The sequence below is a fragment of the Yarrowia lipolytica genome, chromosome 1F (assembly GCF_001761485.1).
Source record: "Yarrowia lipolytica chromosome 1F, complete sequence".
Taxonomy (NCBI): Eukaryota; Fungi; Ascomycota; class Dipodascomycetes; order Dipodascales; genus Yarrowia; species Yarrowia lipolytica.
The window spans coordinates 206,141-219,428 of NC_090775.1; the positions used below are offsets into that span (position 1 = coordinate 206,141).

The following is a 13,288-nucleotide window of genomic DNA, read 5'->3' on the forward strand; positions in this document are numbered from 1 at the left end:
CTATACTATGGAGGCCACTGCGATATCTTTCAGAACCCTCGTGTTGTAGAATGGCTCGGTTGTGGCGTGTCTAGGGATTGAGTGGTGAAGTGTCAGATACTTGTAGTTGTAGCACCTTCAGTGGCCAGTGTCTAGACTATTGAGAGGTCATGCTGGTGGCCAGGCCAGCAGTACTACCTGTACAGTCACGCCAAGACCGAAAGTCGGTTGATATTCAGAAAAAAAATCATCCAAAGAAACATTTTCCACAATGAAACAGTCGTACAGTGCCTCAACTTTTATTGGCAGTTCTTATCATACTTGCACAAGTACTCCTACGTCTTGGCAAGCCACATAACTGGTGATCTTCATTCCCCTCGGGTCGAAAAAAACCAGGGTTTGGCATCTTTCTGCATGCTTCCTGTCCTGATAATGTCTCACACGACTCGGGCCCGGGCAGTTGACAGTTTGATTGCCAAGCTTCCAAGAAGTGAAGACAGCGATGTCTAGATCTTGTCTACAGGACGGTACTGTACGAGTAGTACCAGCCACATCTACTGTTCATAAGCTGACTATATGAGACATGGGATGGTCTATCTGGGGAGATGGGCTCGTACTTGTACCGTTAGTCGTACTCGTACTGGACTGATGTACACATGCACCCCCCGGGTAGCAAATCCACAGACTCAAACCGTGTAACCAATACGAAGAGTGCCGTCCAAAGCCACACCCGAGCGTGTGGCTTGTACAAGCTCGAGTCTAAAGTGTAACTATTTTTCAGGTTGATTTTTTCCTGCTGATCCCCACCACTGTTACATCTCTTCAAATGTGTCCAAAAGAGCCAGAATGACGGGAAAACTTGCGCCATGGCGCCCCCAATGTCCCCAGAGCGCTATGATGCAATCGGTTGGGATATGGGACCATTTCACGTGACCTGCACGTTTTCCTTGTGCCAGCACAGAAATCCGGTATGCTCGGCAAATATGCATGAAACCTTGTTGATAAGCCACATATTTGGACAAGCAAAATGAGAATGTTGGGGAAAGAAATATGGGGAAAGAAACATGAAAATGAACTCTTGTAATGCAGGAGAATTGATTAATCCAAAAAAAATTGGCAAAATCGCCCTAATTTCACGCTAAATATCGCCTTGTACGCTGCATTAATCTAAGCTAATATTAAGCCCCACCAACTCTATGCTAGCCGATCAAATACGGACAATGTTTCCAGAAAGACCAAAAAAAGGTCGCGTGAGCTGTAGATAAATATCCCGCTTCTTCCTCTCCTGTACACTACACTTTGATCTTCTCTCAACTCCATCCTAAATGTCTCGTCTTTCAACAGACGGTAACATCACTGTGGAAGCAGTGCCAGTCAAACACGACATTGGTGTCGACCTGGAAAAATACCCTAAGGCCTTCAATGAGTTCTCCGATGATGCCAACTCACAAACAGCAGACCATACCGTCTTCCCCGTCGACCAGGATCGTCTCTCAAGATCTCTGTCTGGAAGACAGGTGCAGATGATTGCTATCGCCGGCGTGATTGGTACAGGTCTGTTTCTGGGCACTGGAAAGTCGCTGGCGAACGGAGGACCAGCTTCAATGCTCATTTGCTACACCATTATGGGCTTTCTCGTGTATTTGACAATGCTGTCGCTTGGTGAAATGGCCACTTACATGCCTGTGGCAGGTTCTTTCTGCTCCTACGCTTCGCGGTTCGTGTCTGAGTCTGTGGGCTTTTCCCTCACCTGGAACTATTGGTTTAATGACGTCACCTCCACAGCCTCCGATCTGGTCGCCCTCCAGCTCGTGTTCAAGTACTGGTCCGAATTCCCTGGCTGGGCCATCTCTCTCATTTTCTGGGTCTTTCTGATCGTGCTCAACGTGATCCATGTCAAGGCATATGGAGAGCTCGAGTACTGGCTGGCCCTGCTGAAGGTGGTCACCATCATCGTGTTCATCATTCTCGGCATTGTCGTCAACTGTGGAGGAAACCATGACCACGAGTACCTTGGATTCTCGTACTGGCACCTCGAGGGAGCTCCGTTTGTGAACGGCTTCAAGGGCTTTGCGTCTGTGTTTGTCACTGCTGCCTTTGCCTACGGAGGAACTGAGTCCATTGGAATCACTGCCGGAGAACAAAAGAACCCCACAAAGTCCATGCCCCGTGTCATCAAGACAGTCTTCTGGCGTATCATCATCTTCTACGTCCTGTCGATTTTACTGATCGGCATCAACGTGCCCTACAACTACCCCAATCTGTCTTCCAAGGAAACCACCACCTCCCCATTCACCCTTGTGTTCCAAAAGGCCGGCTCCAAGGTTGCAGGATCTTTCATCAACGCCGTCATCATGACCTCTGTTCTCTCAGCTGGTAACCACGCTCTGTTTGCAGGAACTCGACTATTGTACACTTTGGCCATCCAGGGATACGCCCCCAAGTTTTTCGGTAAACTGACCAAGGCCAAGGTCCCTTACGTTGCTTTGCTCTTCACTTCGCTACTCTCGGGTCTCTGTTTCGGCTCTTCTTTCATTGGAGCAGGTACACTCTGGTCCTGGCTCCAGAACCTTGTCGGAGTGTCTAACCAGCTGTCTTGGATGCTCATTGGAGTCACCTCCATCAGATTTAGAAAGGCGCTCGACATCCAGGGCAAGGTCCACCAGCTCAAGTACGTCAACTGGACCTACCCTTGGGGACCCTGGGTGGTGGTTATTCTCTCAGCAGTTATCATTCTGATCCAGGGATGGAGTTCGTTCGCACCCTGGAATGTCTCAGATTTCTTTTCCTATTACATTGAACTGCTTGTCTTCCCTTTGCTTTGGCTGGGATGGCAACTGTGGTCCCGAACTACTCTGCTTATTAAGCCGGAAGATGTCGATGTCGAGACTGACCGCTACCACGATACTCCAGAGGACCTGGCCGAGATGGAATACGAGGCCCAGTTCAAGGGATGGCGTAAGGCCGTCCACCTAGCAAAGTCTTTCTTTGTCTAGTTATTTATTTGTTTATTGCTTAATGATCCATGATTTGACCTGGTGAGGTGAGTAACGGTGGTAAGGAGTTGGTTGTTCGTTCGTATCTTTACAGTGTGTACAGTACATACAGTAGTTATTTCTCTCTCACGGTTGATGTAATAATCTCTACAGAATGTCGTTAGAGTCGACTTCTCTCAGTATCTTGATGTTGGAATACGCAAATCTGTTCTCTCTTGCGATTTTATCCGTTCTAGCTGTATTCATGACATTTTAGAGGTACAGATTAGTTCACCGACTCGTTAATTTCTCTGTTCTCTACCGATATATCTACTTTGCACCCCTACGTTCCTATTTTCGAGTTGTGACTGATCTACTACGGCTTGCCTGCCCCCGGGTAATAGGACCTCATGTTGGTGGAGATAACTTTTTTGCGGGTGTATAAAATACTTCTTTTGACGTGATCTTTCGAACTACACGTCCTTTCTCCAATTCGTTATCAAGCTTTTTTGATTTTTCAGATTTGAACCAGTATTTTATACTAATGATTCATTACAGTATATTTTTTTTTTTTTATTCTAATATGATTCATTAAAGCCTATATATTTTATTCTAATGATTCATTTTTTATTTTTTTTTATTCTAATGATTCGATAATTATTATTTTATTTATTTATTTTATTCTAATGAATTCATTACAGCTATATACCTACTTGTAGTAAGGCGGGTTATTGGCGTTCAATAAATCATACACTTCTGAATCATTGCGGTGTGAGCTGCGAGGCGCATGTCAGTTGGTTTGTAGACGCTTCGTCTCGTTATTGTCCTTGTCGTGGTCTCGTGGTAGGGAATCATGGCTAACAGATCAAATATAAACAATCTTTTTTTTTATTCTAATGATTCATTACAGCTATATACCTAGTACGCCAGCGGCTGAGTCATCAGTCTGCTTAGTCACGGGACCTGAGTTCTACTCAAAAAAAATCTGGTTGTATAGTGTAGCGGTTATCACCTTGGATTCTGAAGCACTCTTCGATTTCCAGTAACCCCGGTTCGATTCCGGGTACGACCTAAATTTTTTGGGCCATTTGCTGTCGATACTTTTTGGTTAATGTAACTGCAAAAAGGGTGTTTTGTTTTTTTTGGAGCGATTCATTAGCGTCTTGACGCCGTTTGGTGTGTAGACAATTTTGAAGGATCGCAGATAATGTATCGATATATAGGGGTTGTGGATCAGAGCATCAAATTCTGTGATACGAAGCGGATCTGGACAAGAAAGGAGAAATTGATTGAGTATATCGATTTTGGTTATTCTTTTCATGTTCGTTAGCCTGTGCAATGACTCCAACATCCTCATTGAGACACTTCCCTACGGTAGGTGCTCCCCTCCGTGTATCTGTCTAGCTGGAGATTCACTGAACTCCCTGTTTTCTGGCTTGATTTGAGCCTTATAATGAGTGAATAGTTAATCAGATACATAGGAACGCCTTTTTGTATACCAATTATCTTCCGTCTCTTCTCTTACACCACCTGGCCTTGCATCGATCTTCCACTCTATCACAAACAGCACTGTCCAATTTGCTTAGAAGTGATTTAATTATAGCCAGCTCTATTGAGATTTTATTTGAAATATATTTGCCAATATATCCTCCCATATAAGCTTGTCTCCATCTACAGTACATACTCCGAAAATATCTCAAACCAGTCTCTCTAGTCAGTCCTCATCATGGCGGAACGTTCAAGCGGGCAATCACCTGACAGGACACTCTAACAGGGCTAATATCTACACAATCTCTGTTAAATATGCTACAATCGGCTGAGATTTCGATCTTAAGCAACCTGTTAAATACAAAGCAAACTGAGTATCTCTTGCAACACCTCAAAACTTGCCCAAGTGTGTTTCTCAGTCCTGTTTGGAATGTCTGTGAGCAAACAGAACCATTCAACTTGGCGGATGTTGACTCAATTGAAGCTAGATCAACAGGACTTTATTATTCAGCTCCAAAAAATCCTCACATTACATAAATTTCTCTCCCCCCGTAACCTGGATGTGCTCCAAATCAGCTTCTCTCGGGGACAGAGATGTATCACCTCGGAGAATATCTGTCCGATTTGAATGATATCAACTGTAATGGACTTAACCGGGAATTCCAGACATTATGCCTCAGTAGTTGTACTCGTATGGTACTTGTAAGAGCTCTTGCCTACCTCCACAATGGTTGTCTCGATTATACCCCATGCCATCCCTACATCCCATCTATGTTACAAGCAGTAGTCCAAGAACATCCCTTCAACACCAAGAATACCTCAGAGATCTTGATAATTTCAATCGAAACCAACCCAGCCACCACATTTTACCAATTCTCTGTACGCTCCAAGCAGTCCGATGGCCGCATCAAACAATATTGGATCTCCATAAGTGGGTAACGACAGGCTTACTTCTACCAGTACAGTACTTGAAGCTACAATATGGTGCCTTTCTCAGTCAATGTTTGTTCATCATAAATAATTTATTAATCCATCTACAGTACAAGTATACATCCCTTTATGCGTTAATGAGCTTCTCGGTCTCGGCAAAGGCAGCCTCGTCCCGGGTCATCTTAACGAACACACCGTTAAGATGGCACAGAGTGAGGGCGTGCAGCTTCTGAGGAGGCTCGACAGCTGTGTCAGCGTTCTCGATATTGGTGAACAGCTGGCAGATTCGAGTGATGACGTACGAGGTCTCAGTGAGAGCGTACTGCTGGCCCAGGCAAATTCGGGGTCCTCCGTTGAAGGGCAGGTACTCCCAGCCTCGAGAGCCCTTCTCAGCCCATCGCTCAGGTCGGAACTCGTCGCAGTCCTTGCCCCAGAACTCCTCAGTTCGGTGCATAGAGAAGACGTTGTAGACAATGGTGTCTCCCTTTCGGACAAGGATAGGCTTGGACTCGTCGGGTCCTCCTCCTCGGGGAAGAGTGGTATCTCGAGAGGCGTATCGGACGTTAAGAGGAACAGAAGGATAGAGTCGCAGAGTCTCGTTGATGACAAATCGCAGGTACTCGCATCGCTTAAGACCCTCAAAGGTGATCTGGGAGAGATCGCTGCCGTCACCAAAGTCCTGGTGAATCTCGGCTCGCAGCTTCTTCCACACCTCGGGGTGTCGGGCCAGCTCGTAGACGATCCAGGACAGAACACCGGCGGTGGTGTCTCGGCCAGCAAGCAGAATGTTGAGGGCCTGGTCTCGCAGAACTCGGGGGTCCTTGACTTCTCGGGCCAGTTCTCGCAGGAAAATGTACTTGTCGTCGGACTTCTCTTCGTCGGAGTTGGCAAGAGCCTTCTCGACGTAGTGGTCGACAAAGGCGTGGACTCGCTTGGAGGAAGAGAAGAGCTCAGTGGGTCGCCACAGCCAGTAGAACATCTGGAATCTAGTTCGGATTCCACCGTGGTGCTGGGCCACATTAAAGTCCTCCTGGAAAGACTTTCGCATATCCTTGGGCATATCAGAGACGGTAGACTTGTCCTCGTTGGGCATCTCGACGGTCTGGGAGCCGACGGTCTGGCCAAACAGAAACTCGGTGGCAGTATCAAGGGTCAGGTTGAAGAAGAGCTCCTGGATGTCGAACTTCTTGTTGTTGGGAATTCGCAGCAACATCATCTGCACGTGTCGCTCGATCATCTCGACGTCAGACACCTGGTCTCGAGCAAACTGGGGTCGCAGCATGGCTCGAGAGTGCTGCCATCCCTGGCCGTCCAGAGTGAAGATTCCGTCTCCCAGAACGGGGGCAAGCTGGCCGTGTCGCTGGCCCAGGCAGAAGTCCTTGAACTGAGTGGCCAGAACGGCCTTGATGTTCTCGGGATCGTTGGTGGGGATGATAGTGAAGGAGCCCAGAAGCACCTGCTTAACAGTCTTGGTGGGAGCAAAGGATCGGAAAAGGCCAAGTAGGGTATCGAGCAGCTCGTGTCGTCGAGAGGCATTGATGATGAGGAAGAAGAGCGGCAAGTTCAGGGGGAACTCATTCAGGTTGTGAGGCTCCTCACAGTGCCACTTCTTGGCGAGCTCTCGGCTTCGCATCGTGTAGGTGACTCTCTTGAAGATGAGGAAGGAGACCGCAACGGCCAAAACGTATAAGATGATCATGGTTGTGGAAGGTGAAGGTCGGGGGGTTTTCGAAAGATCTAGTTAGGGCTCTCCCCCTTACTTATATATACACAGGTCTTCTTTTTCATGTTCGCAACTTGGTGATCAGAGTTTGGTCAGCATGCATAGACTTTTGATTGCGTTGTTTGCACACATCATTGTGCATTGTGCATTGGGCAATGTGGGGCAGCTGACAGAGTGAGTACGCGTAGATGGAAATGGTGGTTATTAGGAGTGTGTTTTTTTGATTGGTCGGTCCCTGAGTATATAACATTTGCTCTCTGAGGCTTTGTATGTATCCGTGTGAATCAACTTGTCTCAACTACAGCCCTATCACTAGTATGAGAAGTGTCATGTCAAGGTTAACGGATGCACTAATGAATATGAACAAGGTGTGATTGGGTGACAGTTTTGCTTTGTCGAGGCGAGGAAAGACATTGAAACCAGGAGGTGTGGTCCCTACAGTAAAGGTAATTGCTACAAGCAGTAGCAAGCAAATCGTACTGTAGTTCAGTATCCTGCTACCCCGCACTATGCACACTATTAAGCGAGTTTTTGCTATTGCGACTAGTAGAGCACGGCAGACGAGATGTTAATCACAGCGCCAAAAAAGCACCTTTTTCTTTATTTCTAATCACAGCATGTGACCACATGATAAGTATCCCCGCAGGGCGATCTTTCTTTTGCCACGTCCATCGTGCAATGGCAAAGGGGGTTATCCCCGAAATAGCAAAGGTTCCATGTGAAATCAGTAGACGAGAGTTTATTTGAAACAATAGGACAAGGACAAGGGGACGTGAAAAACTGCGAGAAATATCTGTAAAATCTCGAAAAAATAAATCCACTTGGGGTCTTTGGATTTCCATTTCGGAGAATTTATTCAAGCGACTTCCAGCCCCAATTTTCACCCCCTCCGTCCCATTCCTCAGGCTCAGGAATGGAAAGCTTGATTTCGAAGCTGGGGCTAAGGCAACTCAATGCATCGCCGCACGTCTATTACTTCCCACCTCGTCAGACACACATTTTTTCCGGCCAGAGGGGGACAATGGGTGACGCGGGTTGGGGTCGTATTGTGTGGTCTTGGAGCCCGACCTTCTGTTTGTGTAGTTTGTGGCCTCAAGACCGTTCCCCTTGCGGTTGTACGTGCAATCACATTCTTGCTTCTTCGTCATGTACACTGAGCTCGTAAAGCTGTTGGGAAAGCGAATTCACGTTCAAAAACCCAACAATTTGCATCGATCGCGTATCATGGGGAGCGTATGTACGATAACGAGTTCCTTGAGAGCTAGCGGTGAGAGGAGACAAACGCCCCGACTCCTCCAATACAAGCGCCGGTATAGTACATACGATACGGGCACAAGTGCCGCGCAGAAAAGGTGACAATATCCCCAGGCTAAATTAGACCCTATCGATGTTATCAGCACTACAGTATGTACAAGTATGGCACTATTATTTTCACAACTTGTTCCCGTGAATCCTGCTTTAGCGGAAAAACTAATTAGCTCTGACAACAATTAGACCATAACAGGGTGTGCAAACAAGGACGGAAACGTGCCCCTTTTCATATCACCCTACAAACCTCACCACCTAGGAACCATCCACAATTATCTGCTGTCCCCCAAAAGCAACGACTTATGGGGCGATTTACAACGTGTTTTAAAAAGCACAAACGTACCCCACACTTCATCATCTGGGGTACCTACTTGCAGCTACTGTTCTACAAGCACTTGGACCTACGGATGCTTCAGTTAGCAAGCGATCCACCCACCCACACCCCTTCACTCTAGTCACGGCAAATGTTAACGTCGTTATCACGCTCCTCATCACTCTGGCATTAGGAGCCATATACGAGTTGCAGGCCAAAGTGCAGACTGAGAGGCAGGCACGAGATGTTTCAGAAAAGCATGTGAAAAACACGAAACTGAAACGCATGAAGATTTGGGGACCAGTGGCAAAACTAACATGTGATTATAGAGAACGAGCTCAGGGTCAAAATCACTCGCCATTCCGTATCCACAGCAGATCTGCAGGTTCAATACCTGGTACTGAGTAAGAGTATACTGAAGTCGAGATTTTGGGACAACATGCACTGACAAAATGCACATGCTTACCCCTCGAAGCCTATCAGTCGGGTCATGTGATCAAAGTGGGGGTCAACTACAGAATGGTAAGTGTTGGGTGGGTAAGAAACAAATCCAAGGGTAGATAATTAGGTTCGAATTCGATCGCAAACACTTTTAAAACAACCAATCATGACATGACCGCTTTATAAAGCACTTTGGATCCAAAAAATGGGGGGAGAACGTTAAATTATTACTTATTGGGGTAATTATCCCTAGCCCTAAAGTTGTTGTCCTGGATGTTCAAATTTTGAAGAAAAATAGCCCGTCAATTTGGCCGAGTGGTCTAAGGCGTCCGACTCAAGTGTAAGCTTAGCAAGAGAAATCTAGCTTTCGGATCTCGCAAGAGGCGAGGGTTCGAATCCCTCAGTTGACATAATTTTTTTTCTCCTAGTAAACTCACTTTTGAATCAAAAGAACTTCCATCGATCCATATTTTTCTTTCCAAAGACCTTCAATTCTTACAAGTACTGTCCAATTTTTGTCTGGTCATTCTTTTTCTCGTTTCAATTTGCATCTCTCTACCACCTCTCAATCAAGACCACGTTAAGCACCCTATATAGATCGGGTATACTCAATCGTCACGACACCATTTTCAGAACTCCCCTTGATGTGAATGCTTTGCTATTTTTTATCTCCTAACTAGCTATACTGGAGCAATAATTATACTAACAAAAGGACTCCTCAAAGTAATCCATGCGGATGTTGCCGTGGATCTCCGTCTCGGTCACGAACGCAGCTCGCACCTCATCATTGAACTTCTCTGGCCCACACACAAACACACCTACAGAGTCGTCGTTGGTGATATCGGAAAAGTGGCGAGACAGCAACTTGGCCACTTCCGGCTTGCTCATCTCGATCTTGAACTTGCCCTTCTCAGGAACGTGATAACTTTCCCTGTTTCCCTCTGGGTCCTGCGCTGGGTGGTTCAGCTCAGGGGTGGGCGGAGTAACCACCAAATCGTGGGGCTTCTCGTCCGAGTCGCTATCATGAGGGGTATCTCCAGCAGCCTCTTTGTCCTTTCTCTCCTGGGAAATTGAGGCACTCGCCTGGGCAAGCTTAGCACTCAAAACATTGGGATCTAATGTTCTCGCTGTTCCGCCAGGGTCAAGCGATTGTCCTGTCATCGATGTGTCGTTATCAGGAGGGGGAGGGAAGGCAGATAGCATCGGCGAGGCATGGGAAGTCAATGTGCTTCCAGCGCTGTGAAGAGGTCTCGGCGGGGTATCAGTGGTATCAAAGTAGTTGGTATTCTCTGTGGGGTTGGTTATTTTGATAGGGGCGTGTTTCACAGCTTCAATCGTCTCAATGGGGACAGATCGGGATATCATAGGGGCGGTGGGACTTCCACAGAGCACCCATCGCTCGAGTTGGAACGCCTGATACACTCGTGTGGACGGAACAAAGGAATCGTCCTTGTCGAGGAAACCGCGGGTAATGTAGATCTCAACCTTGACGTTGGGTGACTTGATCAGATGGAGAAGCTCTGTTTGGAACCACTTGAGCGATCGGGCGTCGTGGACAATCCAGACAAATATGATCTGAAGAGCACGGGTGCTCCTGAGAGGGGACTGCTGTAGGCCAGTAATGTAGCTGGCATAGCCGTAAGCGGCAGTTACACCAACTCCCCCAGAAACAAGCAGAATATTAGCGTACTCCGAAAGAGGCTGCTGATTTCCGTAAGGACCGTCGACATATAGTCTGGTCTGCATGCTTCGCGAGCCTGTGGATTCGTAATGGTCCTGTAACATGCGTGTCAGCCTGGCAGTCTTACCCTTGCGAGGCTTTACAACCATGGTGAGCTGGGCGTTGCCAGGGGTGGATGTATTGTCTGGAGCGACATAGATAGAGAATGGATGACCTTGAAGCAGGTTAGGACGGGCTATAATGTAACAGTAACAGCCGGGGAAGAAGTTCCAGCGCCCAGACGTGGTTACGACAATCTTGAACATTCCCTCCTCAAACAGAGTGAGTGTGGCAATCGAATTCCAACCACAAAAGAAAATCTTGGCTATTGAAGACAGCTCATTGTAGAGGAAAATGGTACCGGAAGTGTATACCCAGCCCATCCACCCAAAGTTATGGCAGTGAAGACCAAGACCGACCAGGAAGATGACGAAGCCGGATATGTGAGTCTGGTAGAAGAGCTCGTAGACCCGAGATCTTATTGGCCGAATAGCAACCGTCACCATGACTGCAGCTGCAACAGTTGCCAGATGGCCCATGTTCCAGTTAATAAAGCCCCAATTGTGAGGGTAGGTACTCTTGTAGACAGCGAGGAAGGCGAACGCGATTGAATGGAACACCATGTGGGAGAAGGTGACCCAGGCAATCGCTCTGTGGTAGGTCAGAAACGTGTTAAAGGGCCACTTTGTATATCTCAGGAGAATGTTGTTTCGGCCTCCGAATAGGACAAGTAATGGGATCTGCGTGAGAGCCACAAGACCTGTTCGGTTGCCTGTGTAGCGTGCAAACTTGATCAGAGAGGTGCCCAGATAGGGATCGTTGGCACTGAAATGGATGGGAAAGATTGTCAGCACTACAGTCAACAAAACGTAGATTGCAATGACAATGGAGTGGATCCGGGTAGGCAGGTGGATCTGTATGTACTTGAGAATAACGTGAGGTGCATTGTGCTCAGTTCCAATGGTAGCAGGGAGGGTAAAGTGTCGCCTGAACCATGTAATCCGAGGACCTTTCATTCGGCGGACAACATCTGGGAAGTAGGAGTAGAAGACGTTTGTTGCAAAGCCCACGAAGATCACCAATGCCCAGTAGATGTTGAGTACCACGCCCTGGATGATTCCGAGACTGTATTGGCGAATGACAACGTCCATAGAGTACAAGTACTGGATGAATCTGGTTTCACGCACAGCTACTGGTGCCCTCACCTCACCCAGAAAGTGCAGCTGGGCCTCAGCTTCAGCAGCCCCTATGACGTGTTCCTTTGCCTCCACAGCCATGGCTTCGAGGTGGCCAATGGAGTACTGGAACCTGGGGCCCAGTTGGTAGCACAAGTCTTGGATGAATTTGTACGCCTTAAGCGCCTCCACAGAGTAGCCGTAAGCCACCTCGAACTCTTCTCGTCGAGAGCCTGTGATGAGTGAAAAGGGGTTGTTTTCTTGAAAGTGCAGACCGGGGTATCTCGGGGCGATGCTGGTCCATCTGTCGATACAGTTTGTGACCGAGCCCATGAAGATGGGTGATCCACATCTGCAGGCCGTCAGGTTGCCCACGGAGCAGGTGTTGTCGTATTCTCGAGCTGCGTACCAACATGCCAGCCCTACGGGTGCGGGGATTCCGCCTCTCACGGATTTGTAGGCTGACACAGACGTGGCGAGCAGCAGTGTCAAGACGAAGGCGAGACTTGCCCGCATGGTGTGTGTTTGTGTGTTTGTGTGGTTGTGTGGTTGTGTGGTTGTGAGTGTGTGTGTGTGTGTGTGTGTGTGTGTGTGTGTGTTTGATGTTGAATGGTATGCCACAGAGGAAGGTGTTCGGGAGTGTTTTGGAATTGGCTATAGTTCAAGATGGTGTTTTCATTTTGTTTGTGTCTCCAAATTTGGCGTTCATCATATTTTAAGGTGGGAAAGATCGAAAACGGCTGTATGTATTTTAGGTATTTCCGGTTTACAATAACCATATAAATATATAATGTATTTAAGAAGTTATCATTTAATGTCAAATAAATATTCCAAAACCCAGTCGCCAAAAGACAGAAACTCAAGCATTCGTCGTCACATCACCACAGTGTCACCAGTAGACGATGGACAAGGCTAGATCTGCGCAATTAGTTCATGCACAAACGATGAACTTAGCCACGACGGTGCGTCTGAGATGCACAAATACAAAGCAAACAGGAGAGGCTGCTGCACTGTGATCGTGGCAAATTTAATGACAGATTATCTATTGTGGAAGGGCCGGCAATTAAGCGATATTACTGTCGTTTAAGGAGAAGAAGCCTACAGCAGTGTCTGTGAGACAAACGCCAGGCCAAGATCTAATGTACAGTAGAGAGCAACGGTAAAATACGGTTAGGCTAATGTCAGCCCCGTGTGGCTACAATAGTGCGCTGACTACGAGTGATAAGGGGTTTCAAT

General features: G+C 47.3%; 3 protein-coding genes and 2 non-coding genes across 5 annotated transcripts; 3 read left to right on the forward strand and 2 right to left on the reverse strand.

The window, feature by feature from the left end:
- Positions 1-1,304: 1,304 nt before the first annotated feature.
- On the forward strand, positions 1,305-2,975 carry YALI1_F02074g (uncharacterized protein; the record flags this gene model as incomplete). Its single annotated transcript, XM_504856.3, has 1 exon — positions 1,305-2,975. One exon carries the CDS (start codon positions 1,305-1,307, stop codon positions 2,973-2,975), a length of 1,671 nt encoding a protein of 556 aa, XP_504856.3.
- A 966-nt stretch (positions 2,976-3,941) lies between these two features.
- On the forward strand, positions 3,942-4,026 carry YALI1_F02100r. Its single transcript has one exon. It is a non-coding gene; the product is annotated as a tRNA-Gln (tRNA).
- A 1,473-nt stretch (positions 4,027-5,499) lies between these two features.
- Positions 5,500-7,071, reverse strand: YALI1_F02132g (uncharacterized protein; the record flags this gene model as incomplete). The annotated part of the gene is made up of 1 exon (XM_504857.3): positions 5,500-7,071. The coding sequence occupies one exon, from the start codon at positions 7,069-7,071 to the stop codon at positions 5,500-5,502; it is 1,572 nt and encodes a 523-aa protein (XP_504857.1).
- A 2,387-nt stretch (positions 7,072-9,458) lies between these two features.
- Positions 9,459-9,567, forward strand: YALI1_F02155r. Its single transcript has one exon. It is a non-coding gene; the product is annotated as a tRNA-Leu (tRNA).
- A 292-nt stretch (positions 9,568-9,859) lies between these two features.
- YALI1_F02187g (uncharacterized protein) lies at positions 9,860-12,568 on the reverse strand (the record flags this gene model as incomplete). The annotated part of the gene is made up of 1 exon (XM_504858.3): positions 9,860-12,568. The coding sequence occupies one exon, from the start codon at positions 12,566-12,568 to the stop codon at positions 9,860-9,862; it is 2,709 nt and encodes a 902-aa protein (XP_504858.1).
- Positions 12,569-13,288: the final 720 nt, after the last annotated feature.